The 20,139-nt window shown below is 39.1% G+C and overlaps 2 protein-coding genes across 2 annotated transcripts in view; both read right to left on the reverse strand.

Annotated features, from left to right (window-relative positions):
* Positions 1-11,990, reverse strand: part of CENPE (centromere protein E) — a 43,166-nt gene extending 31,176 nt beyond the window's left edge. The window contains exons 1-17 of the mRNA XM_033060460.1: positions 11,911-11,990; positions 11,632-11,723; positions 10,056-10,145; positions 9,859-9,977; positions 9,006-9,125; positions 8,006-8,087; positions 7,738-7,805; positions 7,585-7,656; positions 6,057-6,108; positions 5,143-5,230; positions 4,833-4,959; positions 4,069-4,188; positions 2,864-3,022; positions 2,378-2,522; positions 1,277-1,371; positions 911-967; positions 663-830 (exon numbers count right to left, since the gene is read on the reverse strand). Coding sequence (XP_032916351.1) covers positions 663-830; positions 911-967; positions 1,277-1,371; positions 2,378-2,522; positions 2,864-3,022; positions 4,069-4,188; positions 4,833-4,959; positions 5,143-5,230; positions 6,057-6,108; positions 7,585-7,656; positions 7,738-7,805; positions 8,006-8,087; positions 9,006-9,125; positions 9,859-9,977; positions 10,056-10,145; positions 11,632-11,723; positions 11,911-11,966 — 1,710 coding nt within the window. The 5' untranslated portion in view covers positions 11,967-11,990. The remainder of the gene's footprint in view (positions 1-662; positions 831-910; positions 968-1,276; positions 1,372-2,377; positions 2,523-2,863; positions 3,023-4,068; positions 4,189-4,832; positions 4,960-5,142; positions 5,231-6,056; positions 6,109-7,584; positions 7,657-7,737; positions 7,806-8,005; positions 8,088-9,005; positions 9,126-9,858; positions 9,978-10,055; positions 10,146-11,631; positions 11,724-11,910) is intronic.
* A 769-nt stretch (positions 11,991-12,759) lies between these two features.
* On the reverse strand, positions 12,760-19,896 carry LOC116996543 (radial spoke head protein 4 homolog A-like). Its single transcript, XM_033060324.1, has 6 exons — positions 19,170-19,896; positions 18,472-18,706; positions 16,127-16,873; positions 14,834-14,969; positions 13,911-14,028; positions 12,760-13,300 (listed from the first exon to the last, which is right to left on the reverse strand). Exons 1-6 carry the CDS (start codon positions 19,400-19,402, stop codon positions 13,081-13,083), a joined length of 1,689 nt encoding a protein of 562 aa, XP_032916215.1. The 5' UTR covers positions 19,403-19,896; the 3' UTR covers positions 12,760-13,080.
* Between the last annotated feature and the right edge of the window lie 243 nt (positions 19,897-20,139).

Here is a 20,139-nt window from a genome sequence, read left to right on the forward strand (position 1 = left end):
ACATTTGGACAAACAAGGAGCATCTCCACTAACTACACAAAGAGAGGAAGAGAACTGAAAGTTAGCATTTCCTATATTCTAAATTATCCAGTAGATAGTGTCACATTTTTTGTGACTTCTTGGCACAAAATACAATGTTTTGATTTTACTATTACAACTCTATTATTTTAAAATAATTTCATGACTAAGTTAAATAATATGTTAAAAGTTAATGATCATGTAGTGATTACCAAAATGAGCATTAACTACCTACGTGTCTTGGAATGTAAGTCGTTTCGCACAAGAAAAATAGAAAATATGATTTAGCAACCATACTTTAACTTCAAAACAGTTCTAAAATGTATTTAAGGAGCAAAACAACTGCCTCACAGAAATCTGGAATGAAATTCAGATCACACATTTATAAAAATAACATATGGATACCTATATACACATAAATACATGTTTAACCAGGCTTCAGCATGCAACTCTCTGAAAATTTGTCTGAATTCTACACTCCAAGTAAATCCAGTTTAAATCCTGGGTTCATTCCTTCTGTTGCTGAATGTAGTTCACAACTCCATATGTTTCTGAATCAACGTTCAAGGCCATGTACACTGCATAAACTCTAGAAAGCATTTGAGCATAGAGAATTCATATCTCACCATTTCAATGCACCGTACCTCATGATCTTTTTGTGTTTGCTTTTCCAGTGCTTCAAATTCATCTATTTCTGTTTTTTCCTTCAGTTTCTCTTTCATTTCATTTATTTCTGATTTCAACTGCTCATTTTCCAGCACTAGGTTATTGAACTTAGCTTGCAGGACGTTGACCTCATTTACAGCGATATCCTGAAGAATCAGCACAACAAACTTTAGAAGCTGTTGCTGCAATGTCAGCCTTATTTCTAGAAAATTCAGAACAGATCTACCTTTTCTAGTGCTAATGCTTCACAGAGTTGCACAGATTCTTCAAAGTCTTTCTGAGTCTAGAAAAAGAAACACTCTCAGCAGATCTACAAGATCAAACAAGTTGAGTATTAAATTCCTTAGTGCTTGTCTTTTCACAGTTAGTCCTATTTAAAGACCAAAGTTGACTGGATCATTTGCCACAAACCCACAGAAGCACAGAACCATACCACAGCTTCACAGAGATGTCCAAGAGACTTTCTAACCAGTTTCAATAATTCTGCAGACACAGAATACTGGTGTTCTACAGAAGAATAAGGCTGATCTTACTAAGAAGCATATTATGCATATGCACAGTATCAGAAGGTCAAAACAGATTATGATGTTACCCAATTCATGTTAGGACCAGCAATCCATTCTGCTTCTGAAATTTGATCAGGAGCCAGCAGGCAAGTGCTTTCATACTCAGAATTCTCTAAGGTAGCTGAAAAGAAAGGTATATTAACAAAAGCAACAGCAGATTTTAAACTAAACATCAGGGATTTTCTTATAAAGTAATTTTACCACATTGGAAACAATCATTCAGTGGCAAAAAGCACACTAAATTAGACTTCTGACTCTCATGATTTTCTGTTATGAAAGGAAACACCACTGAAGTCCAGTCCCTATACTTTTGTTGACCATCTTACCACAAGTTAATGAAGTAAAAAAAAAAAAAAACCCAACAAAACAAATCCAGAATATATACTTAACTACAGACTAGGAAAAGTTCAAGCATCAAGGGAAGAACCACTCAACAGCAAACTGCAAGATCTAAGGAAAAAAAGTACCCCACCCCCATACAGGAATAAAAGCCCAGAACAATCCACATACAAGCAAATATGTTTGACAGAAGAGGTAATAAGGATGTAAGATACAATACAGCAAAAACACTGCTAAATTTTCCTCTTGTGTTCAGTTCAATTGCCTTAGAAAATTTCTTTTTCAGTTTTCAGTTCACTCCTCTTATGAATCCTTGAATTTCTCTGTCTCAACCTGATCTTTGAGTAATGACTTTCTATTCTTGTTGAGGATTTGGGGATTTTACACACACACCTCCATTTTTGGGAAGAGAACATGGGTTGAAATGGATAGTCTGTGTTAAAGAACACTTTTCCAAAAAACTAGGGGATGTGGGTAGGCTGCATAGCAAGTGTTCGTAGACCCTAATATTTGCCTCACAGTTCTCCCCTTTGGTTTTAAGAAATTGAAAGCTCAATATCCAGAGAAGTTGGGGTGATAGAAGCAGTTTTGATTGAAAAATATGTACAAGAACACTTGAAGACTTGTTAATTTGTTTTTTAATTTGTGCTATCAAAGGATCAACTTACTCCCTTTGGGAAATGAAATGCAATACTTGCAAAGATATTTATTGGAATTTCACAGAAAATTAAAAAGACCATAGAATGGTCTGGGTTGGAAAGGACCTCAAAGACCATCTGGTTACTTACAATCCTCCACATCTGGTACTGCTGGCAGAGACAATTTCATTTTTTTTGTTTCAGTCGGCATTACATTTTCTAAGTCTTCAAAAAAGCTCACATTTGCCTGGTTTATTTTTCCAGGAGCCCAAGTAACTCTTCTTCTTCTCTTGCCCTTTAAAAGAGTATTTAGAGAAAAAAGTGGTAAAATGAAACCACTAGGTACAGAGTAAATGTTGCCTCAGGCTAATTCTGTATCAGCAGTCAACTAGACAATATTTTGCAGTTTCCTCAAAATTAGCCGGAAAGCAAAAAAGTCCCTGCAGTCTGTTCACAAGGCAATACTGAACTGACAGTCAGAAGTTTATTTAAAAGTCAGCCCTTTCAAAATATGAAAAAAAAGTGAAAATTGCCCATCATACTTAGTTGTCATTATCAATATAAACCTATGTATTTAATGTTACCTTTTGTAAAGTATTTCAGAGTTATCAGGTAAGATCTGGAACAGGTGCTTACTTTAACATTCTGTTTTGAGGAAAACGAAGCAGAAGTCACCAGCATCTCAGTTAAGTTACGTATTCTGTCCTCCTGTACTTTTTGAAGGGAGTTTTTTTCTTCCAAGAGCTGGGCCAATTGGTCTTTTTCCATTGCATGAATCTGAGTTTTTGAAGACACCTTCCATAAAGAGAATATTATTAAAACTGACATTTTAGGAGCAGAAACCACTCCTATAGAAGATACACAGTTACTGATACTTAAAACCAACTACCCACATACCCTGTTTTAAAGTCAGAAAGAGAAAACTTTAATCCTTAAAAATGAAACCGACAATTTAGTCTACAATTTGACTGCAGACTTAGTATTTAAAAATGGCCAAAACTCCCAGAAAAAATACAGCCTCAGATTTTTCAGGTACAAAAGAAAAAAAGTATTCTTACAAATATAACTCAGTACCTGCTATCACAGAAGATAAGAAACATACTCCCAAGTTCACGTTGCAAATTCATTATCATTAAAAGTAAGAAATAATTCATCTAAAATTTTTCTCTACGGATATTTATAATTTGCAATAAAAAAAAGAGCATTCTTTGATTTAATGCACTAGCTCAGCATTGTTATTTTCCTGTGCTTTATGTTTTATTGTCTGTGGTCTAACAAGACTTGCAAGATTGCTCCACATCCCCATAATTTTTTAGAGAAGGAAAAACTTCAGACTACATTGTTACTACTGTTCATTTTCTAAATGCAACTTCCAGGTATACATGACCTAAGTTTTGCCAGTGATACTCATGCAGTTGCAACTTCCTGCAACTCAAACTGAAGTTATAGATCAGCAAGGGAGGAAATAGTATGAACTTGCAATCTTTAACAGACATTCAATCATATCTTAAATTAATTAATTATATGAATTGCTTCTTTTGATCAGTTAAAGTATGCTATAAGGCATCACAAATTTCTATTTTTAATTATGTTAACCTACTGAATAGGTGTAACCAATTAATTCTCTCAGTTGATCTCGTTCAGCCTCAGCTTGCACAGAGAGATATTGACCACCATTGTTGTAGACTATTCATCACCAATTTCTATTCTCTCAATAAAAATGGGATATTACTTTAAAGAGTTCACCTACCCCTCCAAATTTAACTGCTTTTGGATTAAAACAAGTGATCTCCAAATAGCTATCAGTACTAAGAATCGATTTATTTGAGTTTATTACATACTTCCTCCAGCTGCTTTTTCAAATCCAGAATTTCTTTGCGGTATCTCTTCAGGAGGGCATCATCATCAAGTACTTCATTGACTTTTGGTGTATTCTTCATTCCTTTGGCTGTATTGGCAAACTGGAAGAACAGTTTTTCATGGGCAATAGTTGAAGAACAAATATCTGAAGAGACTTATTTTGTCCCATATTCCCAATAAAGGGAGAACTAAAGATTTATCTATCTTTATTAGATAAAGAGCAGCATATCATAGGACACAAATATTTGAATTAGCTTATTTTTAATGTAATCTAAGCTTTGAAAAGGTGAAGTTTTCCTTTGCTTGCTTGATATTAATACCTAAAACATAAAGCATAACATTTAGAGTGTCCCAAGCTATTTTTTATTTAATTAACAGCTCAAAAGATCATTGAAAAGGGAGACAATCCTACCTAAAGAAAGAATACTTTTCATTAACATTTCAATTCCTGTAGTGCCTAACATCTTGTGCTAGCAAAGACTTCTCTAACTATGTTTGGAAAAGGCAAATGAGGTAAGAGTGGTTATCTCATGCTTACAAAGTGAGAGAAGGAGCTTTGTTGCAATTTCCAAAAAGCTCTAGGTAGACAACCTAGTACAAGATGACTGGGAAAAGATACTTCAAGTTCTGAGTTTACAGAAGCCCCTCAGAAGAGCCAAGTCATTAAAGATCCAGCAGATTACATTTTCCACCCTTCAAACCTGTCTGCAATGATTAGTGCTGGAGAAGTGGAGAGAAGCTTTACCTGAAGAGTGCTGAGTGTCTCATCAAAAGAAACAGGAGTAATTGTACAAACAATAACTGTTTTAGCATTTCCTCCAAGGGAGTTCTGCAGAATTCGAGTCAGCTTACTGTCTCTGTAATTTATGAAGCTAATAAAAGAGAGGTGACAACAAAAAAAAAATCAGATTTCTGCATAAACATGGTAAATATATATTTTCTAGAAGTAATAGGCTATTTGAAACAGTTACCTACATAAGATTATAAATAAAGGATTTTAATTTCTTAGTTTAGCAGTGTCTTATCTTGTAACAGGTATTCAAACAGTTGCTTACCCAGAAGGGTCATCACAAAGTTTTTTGATAACTTGACTCAGAATGAACAAGCTCCGATTTATATTGCAGCCTTCTTTCAGTCGAACACCTAGGTACCACACATTTTATTATTATTATTTTAAATTTAAAATAATATTAAGATACATTTTCAATTATTTTCAACCTGTCAAGCTTTTGTGCTATGTTATGCTCAGAGGGATTGATTGTCCAAAAGTTAAACCCTAAGTGCCACAATACACTATTGACCTATCAGCTGGCAGTACCTAATCCTTTATGATAGCCAAAATGCATTGAAATAAAACAGTAATCAAAAATAAACATTTAGAACCTTTACATCGTAAGCATTTGGGGTGATAAGAACTACAAATTTGCTTCCTGTTTAAATTTTGCAAATGCCCATATTCACACACACAACAAACAAGTCAGATACAAGCTTTAGGTTAGTCATTCTTTGTTAGAGAGACTACTACGTGTGTCCCTCTCAGATCACTTTTTTCTGATCAAGGCACTTTCGTGCAGCTTCATGCTGTCACTGTTGACAGACGAGCTTCCTCTGAACTAAAGAGTGAGCCATCTATTCACCTTTACACACAAGTCCCTAAAAAGCTTCTTGTGATTTTTGTTAGTATTTTGTGTGCATCTTCACTGAGTCATCTCTACTGTATTAGTTGCGTGCAGGATTATTGTTGGGCCTGCGATTCTAGAAAAGGCATAGTACTACTTAATTGTTTGCACTTCACAGCATTTACAGTATTTTCCTGAGTAGATCCTGTCCTACACAGAGGAAAAGGCCTTATTTATAAACAATAAATAACACAATAGCACATGGATCAAATAATTTCCCTTCTATCACAGTTTCTCATAAGGGTTTATTAACAGAAGTTGTTGTCAGTGGAGCCTCATTTAACACTCACCTTCAGCTCCTGTTTGACTAGCTCTTTCACTGCCTGCCAGATCTACCAAGTTCTGCAAATTCATGAAATATTTCACAGGTTAGTTCTGAGACAATTTACTTTAAGTCCTCATAATTCTAAATCTCTGCTAAGAATTTAATAAACTAAAGTTAAGCTTCAAAAAAAGAGCAAGGGGTATGTCATTACTGGAATTACTGCACAGCTACTACACACAACCAATACTTTCAAAGGTACATAAGGGTGTGGAATAAGCTCATATGAACTCTATTATTCCACCCCAAATAGTGTTTCAAACTCGCAGTGCAACAACCTCTACACTCAGTCACAAAAACATAAACACAGTTTCTCAATACAGAAGTGTTAATTACTAATTCCAGTTGTAGGAATCCTTCATGTGAAAGAGCCTAGATGAGATTATCTAGTATCCTCTCCTAAGCTGGTTGTATGTTTCTCCTTACCTGCCATTGTGACAATAAGAAAAATAAATGAACTACCAGAGGAAAAGTCTCACTCTGAACCTGATTCAAAGCCAACTAGAACATTATGGCATTCCGTAATGATTTGCCTGAGCAAGTAGTCCTCACTTTAGCTGATTTTTGCTTCAGAAGAGTAAAATCCTGTACTAACTCCACCAAGCAGCAAGAGACCAAGAGGGTCAAAATCCCTCTCCCCTTACCCTTGTTACTCGTGGTTACTCTGAAGTCAGTTGGAACTGAGATAGGGCAGAGGGGGTGGTGCAAGAAGAGTGGATACTGTAAATTATGGGAAGCACAAAAAGTAGGTAATTAGTTTGTTGAGATACTGCATGAGTGGTATTTACATTCAGACCCCAGAGCTTTTTCATGTGAAGCCAGAACAGAAAGCTCTTTCCACAATGCATGTGATTAACTTAATGCTATTTCCATTTTAGCAGGTTCACATAGTTTCACATTGGTTCCATTCCTGCAGTTGTTTCAGATAACTTTCTAAGAATCAAGAAAAGGCTGTAGAAAAGGCTTCTGAAATCTTAACATTTCCCTAGAGAGGTCCAGTGGTAATTCTCCCCAGTTTATGGTATTTCATATACCAATAATCCACCAAAGAGATGCAAAGTGGGGTTACTTCTGAAAAAAATTAATCTTTTGGCCATGGCGGATGTAGGCCATACATTATTTTAACAACAACTAAATTTGATGATAAGGGAAGTCTTAAAGTTACCTATTTTACAAATTATTTCACTGGACTTGTCAGTGGTAAGAAATAATTGAAGGGAAGATATATTTAGCAAAATGTAAAAGCACCCTGATATTAGTCCCTTATGCTCCTAGGAGGTCATAACACTCCCCAATCCAGCATGAATAATTCTCATGTAGAATCCCCGCTGGTGGGAACATCTTCTCTAGATAATGCCACAGGAGTCTCCCTCTATACTTAAACATCTGTCAAAGTTAACAACAAAGAATGAAGTACCATTAATGTCTCAAACAAGCAGTAACAGTAAATTCTCTAGTTAACCTGTACTCCAAGAACATATTAAATAGACATTTACCAAGTGGGAAACCATGACTGCTCCATCACAGTTTGCATTTGCAGGGTCACTTCGTTCTCTGCTTTCAATGATCTAGAAATGCAATGAAGTGCAATGACATTTTTGTTACTTTGAAAACAATAAAACCACTCCCAGTAGTGAAACCATTTTTACCATTCTGAAGATAGTGTGAGAACGGCTGCTGTGTTCATTCATTTTTGTTTCTCCATAATGGCGATTTCCTGTCAAAAAACAATATTAGAATACTTCTGCTTATAATCTGATAAACTGGAGATAAACAGACAAAAAGCCCAATTTTAAAACTTTCTGGAAAAACTTTGGTTTATGAATATAAACTCAAAGGAACACTCCATGGTTCTAAATATACCTGATTAACCAAACACATTTTTAAGCTATCAGCAGACATCATCTAAATACTTACTTTCTCCTTTTCTGATCCATTCCATAACTTGTTCTGGGGAAACCACCACTTCTTCAATCAGATCTTCTACGTATGTATTCCTCTATAGAATAAACACCGTAATAAATTTTACTGAACTCCAAAACCACACTTCGATACCTAAAGTTAACATTACCAGCAATTATTATGGTATTTATTCAGCAGCTGAATGTCTTTGTACCCCAAAAACAGGGGATGGGTAAAGTTTAGACTTTAACCAAAATTGTGGCCTAAGGGCACAAGAATCAAACAACAGATTTAGAAAGTTTCCCGAAAACAGAACTGCTGAGTGAAATATCCTTCTTGACATTTTCTCAGGGAATTTAAGAGTATATTTCTCAGTAACTCTTATAAGGACATAGTCATACAATTGGTAAATTTCCCTTCTTTCTATGTTCCAAACCCATAATCATTTAAGGCAACCAAAGCAAAAAAACCACCCCAAAACCCAACCCAACAATTTTTATTGTTTCCTACAATACTTAATATAAAGAAACTGAAGATAGTGTTAATACAGATTTCTTTCTCTATAGCGATCATCTCACTGAATAGTTCTAGTGTCATGATTATTCTATGATCATGGTAGAAGAAAAGTGTATCTACTTGGTAGATGACATGAAGAGATATTAAAGCAACTCTGTATATGTGTCAGAAACTTGTAACACATGGAGCTTAAGGTGATGTTTATAGAAGTGTTGTTAACTAAACAATTCTTGAGTCTTTACTAACAAAGTTAAATAAAATATACCATCCTGGAAAACTTGAGGGTTAAGTCTACTTTTATAAAGACTTATAAATATGAACTAGAAATAGCAAGCCCGCTGTTTTTATTATACTTCATCAAGTGTCCTTCTGCTAATGCTGAAGATACAATTACACAGGTCATCCCAGAAAAGTTTTTCACTGGATGCTTCTGAAGGCATTTTTTCCCTACATCTTTTACTCCAAGCAGATGAAATACTTATACATAACATCTACTTACATTAACATCCTCACGAATTCCCAGAGGCTTCTTTTTCCTATTATCGCAAAGCAAATCGGTAATTGTTTCATTGTAGATTTCCATGTAAGAAACCCTTAGCAGGAATTCTCTCTCTGGAATCTAATGTTGAAAGGAAAAAAAACAAAACAAATTTAGTTTGTGGCTGCTGCTTCTTCCCCTGCCTCCTTGGTAGAGAATGCTGGGGTGAGGAAAGGTTGCACAATGTATGCAAGAAAAATTTTCTTGCCTTTAGTTACTCCATAAACCCTCTAAGGGTACTTTGCACATCCTTAAAAGAGCAGTGACCATTTCACTTCACTGGTAATAATTACCTGAAACCCTCAAGGCAGAAGCAAACACTCTGCAAATCATGTTTTGGGAATCACTGTTTTAATGTACACTTTCTCCTTACTTTTATTAATATTGAGCAATTAGCAATTATTTTGTAAGCCTGATGTGAGTAAATATAGTGTTATATTCTTCCCACTTATGAAAAAGTCTTTAATTGTTAACTTTTCAGACTTTTAAAATAGCAGAATAAACACAAAGTTTCACTTTATCTTATCTACCACATTAACAAATGAGTACCTATTTTTATTTGTAATCAGTTTAACATATTTGGAAGGTTAAGAATCCTCCTCAGTTTAGTTCTGATTTGATTTCAACTAATAGAGTCCCATTAGCTTTTTGTTTGAAATACTCATCTTTGCCAAGCTAGCAAAATAACTGCAACATACAGTCCAATATAAATTAATTTCCTTCATAAGGCTCTTGAGATTAAAATTAACTTTCACGTAACCATCACAAATATTACTTGTCCTTTCGGTCATTTCAATTTAATAGAATTACTCACCTCACAAATAATTTTGAATACGTGTTGAATTGCCTTAGGGATAATGCCCATGGAATTTTCGTTCCCCATCATTGTGTAAGTCTTCCCTGAAGCAGTCTGTCCGTAAGCAAAAATTGTGCCTAGAAAGACGGTTAAGTTTTACCAACTATCTCTGAAATACATTATAAAAAGAATTTAAATGCAGCTTTAAAACTTACCATTATAGCCCTGCACAGCTGACTGTATAATTGGAACAGCTACACCATCATACAACTGCTGAGTGTTGTCACTTGAGTGAAAGACACGATCTTAAAACAGAAAAAATAAAACATGAGAATCCGCTCTATTGCAAGTCAAATCAAGCAATCATTCAGTGTTTCTGACTTCAAATACAGTAAATTTGCATAATTATTTGTAAGCTAATTCAAATATAAATATTATTGTAACACCACTAATGCTTTTTGAATTTTGTTTTAAAATAAATATTAAACACAAAATCAAGAAAGACACAATACACAGATGATAGACAAGTAAAAACACCCTGACAATGATGATGATGAACATAGTTAAACAGTCATCCCATTTAATCCTTAAACGTTTTGGCTAATTGTCCTGGGGTGACTCTGTGATGCTCGTATCTGTGGGTAGCCAGGCTGAAAGGATGGTGCAGGAGGGAATCTTTCCCAATGACTCGCAGCAGTATTGATTACCAAGGAGTGGAAACATCTGTGTCTGCCCAATCATTTTGGGGGATATAAAAGAGTGGGCTAGCTAGCTACCAGTTATGGGTACTTGCAGTTGGAGCTTAAGATTCAGAGTCTGCTGGCTGTGAGGAGCTGAAGGACATGTGGTTGTAAGAGGGACAGTCAAGGCTAGGCAGCCAGGAAACGGACAGCTTGGGTTTAGCTAGTCGAGCAGAGTGAAAGAAGCCAGTCCTATTGTGGAGCTGCCTATAAGAAAAGGAGTCAGAGTTATACGAGAGAGGTCTGTGAAAGAAGGTAAGTAGATCTTGCAAATACAAGGACTGGTGGGGATGCTAGTTAAAGGGCTGGAGGTGATACCAGCTGTGTCCGTCTCAACATAATTACTACAGGTATCCCCAATTGTCTGTTCTGTTTGTGTTGGATATTGAGCCTTAAGAGTCCTTCCAGGAGTGAAGGGGGAGAGAAGTGGTGCAGAGTTTGTTATCAGAGACTGCATTGGCTCCCCTGCATCCTTCACACAGACTCTGTTGTCTGCAGTGGACAGCATGAAAGAGCTCTCCTCTGCTCTTGGTTAGTTTCTGACTAGCTGAGGCAGAGAAGTTTTTACTTCTTTTATTGAATATGTATTTTGGGAAGAATATTTATACTGGCTATGTTAATATTAACAAGAAGAGTCGATCAGTAGGAAAAGACTTAAAGGGAGCCAGTTAGTTATGAGGAGCCAACATTCACATTAGTGACCTTTGGGATTGTGTTCTCCTATACCCTTCTCCCTAAATGCTCTGGCCTAGCCCTTGTTTAGCCCATGTGTAACTGGATTCCAGATTTAAAAAAAACCAAAGTGTTCCAAAGCCCCTACGGCATGAGAAAGCATCATCCATCAGGAAGCTGACCTCAAAAACACATCCCAGCAGTGCCTACACCAGAAATCCCGTGTGCCCCAATGACACTCCTTCGGAACTACGATTCTGGGAAGGTTGGGGGACACTTCAAGAAGCTCAGGACATTAAACACAAAGGACACGTTCAAAAGTACAGTAGCAAATTTCCACGTAAGCATCCAAGTAAAGCAATTGCTTTCACATTCTTACCGTAACTAAATATTTTGGTACCATTCACGTCGGAAACAGTATTATTCTCACTTCTCCAGTGCAGGGACACTTTATCTCCTAAGGCATTTTCTCTGAAAGAACAGACACTCTGTTACCTTTATTGGGCGAGGACTCTGCCCCCAAAACGCGGGCCCCTTACCGCGACACTCTTTCCCCGCCTCTCGCCAGCCCCTCGCTCCGGATCCCTCCGTGCGGGGGGCAAGGCGGCACCCAGGGGTGCGGAGGGCGCCTTCCCCTGCCGCCAGCGCGGCGGCTCACCTGGCGATGAGCGGCCGCACACGCACGCACACCGTGACGGCGCCCTCGTCCGCCATGCCCGCCCGAGACAGGAGGAGCAGAACAGGGACAAGGGACCGGGGAGCGCTCGCCCCAACCGCCGCCGCAGTTTGAACTGCGCCCGCAGCCGCTCCCTATTGGCCCGCCAGGACGCACGCCCAGCGTGGAGCGCACCACTCGCACAAGCTGGCGGGGGGGGAAGCACGGTCAGAAAAAGACGGCTGAGCACCTCCTGACTCTCCCGCGAGACCTCCCCCCCGCCGGAAGCGCCCAGATGGCACCGGTCCGAGAATGCAGCGGTGCCCTCACATCCGCAGCTGCGGGTCTTTTAAACACTCCCAGGGACGGTGACTTCATCGCTTCCCTGCGCAGCCGTTCCAAGGCTAACAACGCTTTCCATTATTTTTATTTTTTAAATTAATTTTTTAATAATCCTTTTGAGGCTGCCTTCTCTTGTCATGTCGCTTGTAACTGGGTAGAAGAGGCCAGCCCCCACCTGCCTACACCCTCCCGTGAGGCGGCTGTAAAGAGTGATAAGCTCCCCCCTGAGCCTCCTTTCCTCCAGGCTAAACACCCCCCGCTCCCTCAGCCGCTCCTCACAGACTTGTGCTCCAGATCCTTCCCCAGCCCCATTGCCCTTCTCTGGATGCGCTCGAGCATCTCCAAGCCTCTTGCAGTGAGGGGCTCAGAGCTGAGCACAGGATTGGAGGTGCAGCCCCCGAGTGCCAATGATGAGCAGTATCACTGCCGTGCGCTCAGCTCGTACCTCAATAAGCTGCCCACTGAAGCCGAATAGTACGCTTTTACACATAAAAGTGACATGGTCATGGGATTAAAAAAAATTTATTTAAGTAAAATGTATATATGTATTGAAGTGAGGGCTAGAAAAACAGTGTGAACATCTGGTGGGTGGTAGTTCTTAGTTCAAAGCAGTATAATTTTAGGGAAACAGACTATGTTTGCTCAAACAGAAAAAAGCCTTCATGCCACTGCAAGTAGGTTTGAGAGGTGAGGAGAGGAAGACAGCTGCAAAGAAATCAAAAAACAAGGCATGCTCCAAATGCATTTCTTTTGAGGTCAGCAAATAAATGACCACATTATGAAAATGCTGTTATGTTCAAACTTTTAAAACAATCTGTTTTCTTCCATATTTTAATCATCCTCCCCTTCCTCATCTTCCTCTTCCTCCGTTTCGGCTAAGGCGTCTTCCTGCGCAGCCTTGAAAGCCATTTCCTCTTCCACAGTGGGGTCTACTGTCTCAGTGATTCCTGGCCCACTGGGGAATTCTGCTTGTACTGGCGGGGGCAGTGCAGGAGTGTGGCTTTCTGGACTGTATTTGTGCCCCCAGCCAAAGTAGATGTTCTCAAATTTCCTGAGAAAGAGAAGTGAAAGATCACACATACATCCCCTGACAAAATATTAGCAGAGATACTGTCAGGAATTTTTACTCTGCTGCACAAGAAGTCACTGTGGTGCAGATAACCTATAGCAGAAGAATTTCAAACATGGCCCCTCTTTTTTAACTGCTCTAATGGTTATTAATACATCTTCTATTTAAAATGATGGAGTGTCACTGTAATGCATTGCAGTACAGTGTAGTGGAATGACTGTGTCGTGGAAATATACATAGAGGTAATAACCACATGTATTTATTATTACATTAGGATCACAGAATGTAGCTGGTTTTGTAAAACGTCCCACAGACACAAGAATATGTCTTTTAAATCAAGGACTGTGCTCAAATACTAGCTTGACATTTACATCCATTAACTTAATGCAGCCTTTCCAAAGATTATTTTTTTTCCAGTCTTAAATACATATTCACTATTGCTGTGCACATTTAAGCGGCCTTCTCCATCAGCTTCTGGAATAGTTAGAATTCAGTCAATGAATTAATAATAAAGTAACTCTGCCTGCATTAAAGAGGCACCTGTGTGTAGCACATACAGGCAGTGTTGTAACCATGTCAGGTGGACTCTCACCTGCCAGATGCAAAGGCATAAGCTCCAGGCCATCGGTTAGACTGCAGGATTGCAACAGAATATCGTGGGATCAGGTCTGTAGAAGCCTGAGCTGTCCAAGCAGGGATGTCTTTCATGCCTGGAGACAGCCAAACACACACTGTCTATGAAAAATGGTCTTGACAAGCCTCTACAACATATTTAAGACTGAGCTACAAGACTTGCACAGAATTCAAGCAAAGTTTATACTAAGTTGCATGACAGAATAGCCAGAAGTCAGAAAGAGTAAGTGTAGGTACTGTTTTCAAGCAGGTGGTTTGCATGTAGGTAGCATAGGAAGGCTGATAGACCCCCAACGTACAGAAAAAATTGGTAGCACTCACCCCTGGTTCTTTTGTCAAGGAATTTTTATCACTTATGGATAAATTGTATAGCTATATTTCACCTTGATTAGAAAATGGAGTGTAGCAAAATAATCAAATACTGATGTAATCTAATATTCAGGCTCCCTTATTCCCATTATTTACTGCAGTGATATACTAAAAGAACTAAATTCTTATACAAATAATGTGTATCAGTGCACATGTGTACATATTAATTATTGTATTTACACATACACACTTTTTTCTTAAAAAGATGAGAAAAATAGTTGAATGTATTTCATGTAGTGAGCTGTTTTGAACTTGCAATAACAAGTCAAAGTTATTTTTTCCTTTTAATCTCAACAAGATGGTTACCTAGTAAACATGATTATTTCACTTTTAATATCAATATTATTAACCATTTTGGTTTTGATTGATTTTGTAAAAGAATGTGTTTGCCCTACAGAGGCAAAGTATATTGCCCCAAGAAGTGTCAGAGTTCTATAACTTCAAATATCTACTGCTAAATGACAACATTCCTAGTGACTCTCTACAAAAAACTTCATATTCCCTGATGAATACCTTCATCTTCAGAGATTAGAGTAAGAAGGGCTGGTCCTCTTTCTTCCTGTTGCTCCTCTCCCTCCTCCTCTTCCTCCTCTTCATCATCTTCATCTTCTTCTGATTTTTGAGAAGGATTAATCCAAACGCAGCGACCCTGTAATTGATGTGGAAAAATAATAAATGCATTGTAACAATCATTGAAAGAATGCAAGTTAAAACTAGTGAAAACAATTCGCCCAGACACACACACAGTTACGGGATGAGAAGAAAAACTGGTATATTGTTAGCAGAATATCATATTCTCTTGGCAGAATGTTCCCCTTATTTCTCCCCTTATTCGTTCCTGCTTACTGTTTGAGAATAACCCTCAGTTATCAGCTCTTTGTCATTTTATATTCTTCAGTTCCTGGCTAGTTTGGTTTACATTCTTGCTAGTTTACCAGTTACTGCAAACTATCCCTTCTTTTTAAAATCTGCCTTGTTATTTGGCTACCAGTCAGAGGATCATAACAAAATGTTCTTAAGATTCTAATGCATATAAATTTTTTACAACTATTATTTTGCTGGTAGTAAGTTTAAACCTTATTTTCTAGCATTAGCTGTTATTTTACAGTAGCATTTTTGAATTGGTAGACTGGCCATCAAACCATCTAGGAATAAAAAACAAACTAGTGATACCTCTTTCTAGCACTAGTTTGATAGAACATGTTTTTAAGTTTTTTTCATTTGAATGTTTCACAGCAGAAAGTACAAAACAAAAATTAACCAGAAGAAAACACCAAGTAAGTTCCATTTAGCATACAACCATAAGTTATCTGCTTTTTAGCATCCTAAGAAAAGATAATTTTAAACATTTTTGTCAAATAAGAATCTCAAAGCAGAAAGCCTAATACAAAAGATTGAAAGAAATGATTGTTATCTACTGGGGCCTCACTCCATACTGTTATTTAAAGACAGGTTTCAATCTCAAGAACACTGGAAAAAGTATTAAACTTAGGGGGTTCCTAAATATATATATATATATATATACACACACACACACACACACACATAAAAATAGATGGTATATATAAATACATGCAAGATATTTACGTATGATATACCATATAAAATACGTGTTTTATGTGTAAAATATTTTGGTATTATATACTATATAAAATGTATTTTCTATTTAAAAGTCTTCCATTCCAATACCATTTCTGGTGAATAGCTTGCATGTGCAGGTGAGGAGTGTCATTCACATTCTGTAACCCTATAAGCACTGCGGTGTCAGTGGTATCCAAGGTGCATGTGAGCTATGCTGGCACACACCTGCTTTAGAATGCCCTTGACATGGTGTGCCCACGTGGCGAGGGACTCCACCATTTCAGCCACAGGAGGAGGCTCAAACTCGGGGTTTTCTTCATATGTGTCTGCTCCTTCATCTTCTTCATCATCCTCATTTGCAAACTGGTAAAATCCAGTGGGAGAGACATGGGTTCCTGCTGAGATTCGAGCTATCTGTGCACGCAGGTAATTGGCCTCATTTCCAGGAAAAGGAGGAAAGCTCACAACAGGAGCATCCAGCCGACCAGTGAAGAACTTCTTGATTTTCCTGGCACAGACAATCTGGGCTGGTGTCACTGGAGGCAACTTCACCCAGGGTGTGCCTGGCTCGTTACAGACAAAGTAGATATATTTATTAGTCCCAGTCCCATTTTCTTCTTTTGGGATCTCAGGTGGGGGTTTATATGTGGACTTTGGTGGTTCAGCCTCTTTCTCTTTCTGCTCATCTTCTTCTTCAGCCTCACCCTCTTTCTCTCCTTCCCCCAAAACTTCCTCTCCTTCCTCTCCTATATCTTCATCCTCTTCCCCTTCCTGTAACTGTACTTCAGCTATAATATAGTTCATTTCCAGGCCCAAAATTTTGCCCCAGAAGCGACAGGTCTGGATTGGCCGAATATTAATTAGGTTTTTAAGGGCAAGGAATATGTAATAGGATTCATCTTTGTTCAGGCCAATTCCAGCCTGCTCAAAATAAAAGGCTGTTTCCATCACATTTGGTAGAGAGGGCTGTCCCTAGGAAAGAAGATTCAGAGTTAGAGCTGAAGAATAGGATAATCATCTATTTTAAAAATTGAACAAGTTATCTACTGAACATTATACTTCACTTTCCTGTAGTGCCACTCATTATCTCAAAGTGCTTTGCAGACATTCATTCACTAATTTTTTGTACTATAGTTTAGAAAAAATAGAAGCCTTTTACTGGTAAAGAAGAGAACACAAATAAACTGCAGCTCTTAGAACACAGGATTTCAAAATTCAAACTCCCAATTACTGCAAAATAAAGTCAGCATTCTTGCACAAGATCTACAATGCATTCAGTGCTAGGGCATGTCAGCTAAAAGGCCTTCATGCCTGCAAACAGTGAGACTGTGTTGCCTTGTGTTGTAGATAATAGAGATTTTATGTATTTAGGCACTAGACCAGTAACATTTCTCTGAGGTGAACGTTGTTTGGCATACAGTTCCCTGCAGTTTTTAATATATTGACCCCTACATCAAAGTCCACTGTAAGACTCCATCTGGCTTCAGCAGAAGCACAACTAGGCCATAATTAAGAATTTCCAGTTGCTCTACCACCCATCTCTCATTTAATGGGGGGTAGGTGATCATATAACAGAGTTGTTATAAAGTTGGACATGACAGGGTAGGGAATTTGGAAGAATTAGTGGTAGTTTAATATGGAATTTCTTTGGATCTGACAGGTTTCTTATATCAAAGTAAGATTGACAGGAGTATGAAAAATTCAGAATTCCTTTCTGAAACACCCTACATTTTTTCCATTTTCAGCATCCTATACTGTTAATGTAAGATACATAACAGGCTATGGAAAAGATGAAGGACTATCTCTTCTGTGGTTGGCATTTGTACTCTGCAATGGTAATTAATTTGAATATATACTGGTTAAATTCATATGAAAAATCAACATCTTGTTGAATGATTTCCCTCGGCTATTATAATTCTCATTTATATTCTTATATTTCCTTGGGTACAAATGCTTCTGTATATAAGCAACTGAATAATGAAAAACTCTGTTTTAAGAAGTGGCTTTTCAATCATATTAGTTCATTAAAATCATATTTTGTTTCAGTTGGAGAAGGACAGCCTGGAACCACACCAGGAGTGGAAGAACCACACCAGCAGCTGGAAGAACCACAAAATTCTGCATTCTGCTATTTTACAGTAGCAGCTGTGCACAATATCGTCTAACTGGTATCAAGAATTATGGTCACTTCAGGTAAAGAAACATCCCTTTTATATAAAGAAAATAAACGTGGATGCAATATTCCGTGCTGAACTGGCATATGGGAGATTTATAAACCTTACTTCCTGTTCCTCACCTCTAGAACATCCCTGATTATAAAGGTGGAGGATATTAGATTTACTACAGGAAAAAAAATCTCAAGTAACCAGATGGGTTTTGTTCTTTGGAACTAGACATGGGATGAGCTCAGCTGTGAAGAGGGTACCTGGTGCTATGACTGCAATTATTTGTATGGTCAGGAGAGGCAGCAATATAGAAGAAACTTCCTCCCTTTCTCTTTTCCCTTCCCACCATCTGCCCACTCCTTCCCTGGTATATTTGGTACCTGTTTCACTCGGATGATAACTCACCATCTCGTCTTCTAAATCGTCAGGTTCTTCTTCTCCACCTTCCTTGACGAACAAAGCTTTATACTTTTCTGCAGCTTCAAATGTTGGAGGAATTGAATGTTCATCTCGAAGAGTGTCCATTTTTTTCCGAAACTGAGCCCACTTCACATCCTTGCTGATATTCTCAATTATGTCTACTGTATTTGTGGGCTGTTCATCCAGGATCTTTGTTAGTATATTAGCAAAATGATCATATCTGTCATATAAATGTAAATATTGTTGGCTTAGTACACAAAAGTCTGAGAATATTATGCTTTTAGTAAAAAAGTAATGGCTAATCATGTGGAACTTGAGAGAAATCATTGGAATAATTAGAAGAAAGGAGATCATGGAGTGTTAAGGAAAATTAGTGTTAAAACTACTCTGATTATACTTATGGGCATTTCCATCTTCCATTTCTGGTATATACCCCATCTATCTGTGAGCTGAATCTGAATTTAAACTTACTCTCAATCATATAAATTTCTTTTTGAACTCTCTATAAAATTCCATTAGGAATTTTGGTTCTGAAAGATGTTGGACACATGCAAGTATCATCAGTGATGAAATATTGCATGTATAACATTATCCCATTCTACATGTACCTCCCTTTGTCCTTCTACCTTTCTCTCCACTCATAGTTCCTACCCTATTTGACTGTGATCCTTTTTCAGACTTACAAGTTCAGGCCAGATTTTGTGCTGGTCTTCAGTAAATAGGCTTTTGCATTCTTGATTGCCAGCATCCGGGCTTGGGGATCGGGAATCTCATCCTCATATGGGCTGTATCCGGGATGGTCAAGACCATAACCCGGTTCGTGTGGCTGGTAAGGGCCATGCCCACGTTCATAGGCATCTTGTGGGTCGGCACTTTCTGGTTCCTGTGAAGAGTCTAGTCCTAGTGACTGATCCATGCTGCGCCTTGCCCCCGGTGCCTCGGGCGCCTCGTCCCGGAGCGTCTCTGGCCGGCGTTTCCTTGTGGCACCTGCAGCTGCTCAGCGGCTTGCGCTGCTGGCCGTGAGAGGCCGAGGGCTTCGCCTGGGCTCTGTGACCGACACCGTGCTTGTCCTGCTGCACGGGTGTGCCCGACCCTTTGGTCCTGTGCTCGGTGGGGCTCCTGGTGGGCTGGGAGATGCTTTTCCTCAGTCCTCGTGGCTGCTCAGACCCTGGCCTTATCTCCAGCTATTCCCAGGGAGCCGGTCCCGGTCCCGACTCCTGGGGCTGATGAGGGTCTCACAGGGCTGCCCGGCCTGGCTGGGGCAGGTGAGCAGCGCGGTGGCTGTGGCCGGAGCACAGACGGGCTCGCTCCTGCCCTTCCCGCTGCCAGCCCGGGGCGCGGGCTTGCTGGAGGTTCTCTGGGGACCCGGGGTGCAGCCTGGCCCGGCGGCTCTCTGGGGATCAGGGGTGCGGCCCGGCCCGGCCCGGGGACACCGCGCGGCCCCTCAGCAGCAACAGCGGCGGCGGGCGGGGCGTCACCGGGGGAACGCGGCCGCGGGCAGGGCGGGCAGCCCCGGTGACCCGCCCCAGCTGCCACTCCGCTCTGCAGGGGGGCTTTAAAGCCCTTCTGTATTACTGTCCGTGGGACCTGCGGTGTTGGTGTACGGAAGGTGGTCGAAGCTGGTCTGTACGGGGTCCTGAGTAACCTACTTAA

This window comes from Catharus ustulatus, chromosome 5, assembly GCF_009819885.2.
Source record: "Catharus ustulatus isolate bCatUst1 chromosome 5, bCatUst1.pri.v2, whole genome shotgun sequence".
In the NCBI taxonomy this organism is placed as follows: domain Eukaryota; kingdom Metazoa; phylum Chordata; class Aves; order Passeriformes; family Turdidae; genus Catharus; species Catharus ustulatus.

Coding starts and splice junctions, on each gene's coding strand:
- LOC116996543 (XM_033060324.1), bottom strand. CDS start 19,402: ATGGATCAGTCACTAGGACTAGACTCTTCACAGGAACCAGAAAGTGCC. Junction 18,707..19,169: donor ACAAAATCTGGCCTGAACTT/GTAAGTCTGAAA, acceptor TTTATATGACAG/ATATGATCATTTTGCTAATA. Junction 14,029..14,833: donor TCTAATCTCTGAAGATGAAG/GTATTCATCAGG, acceptor GGCTGTCTCCAG/GCATGAAAGACATCCCTGCT.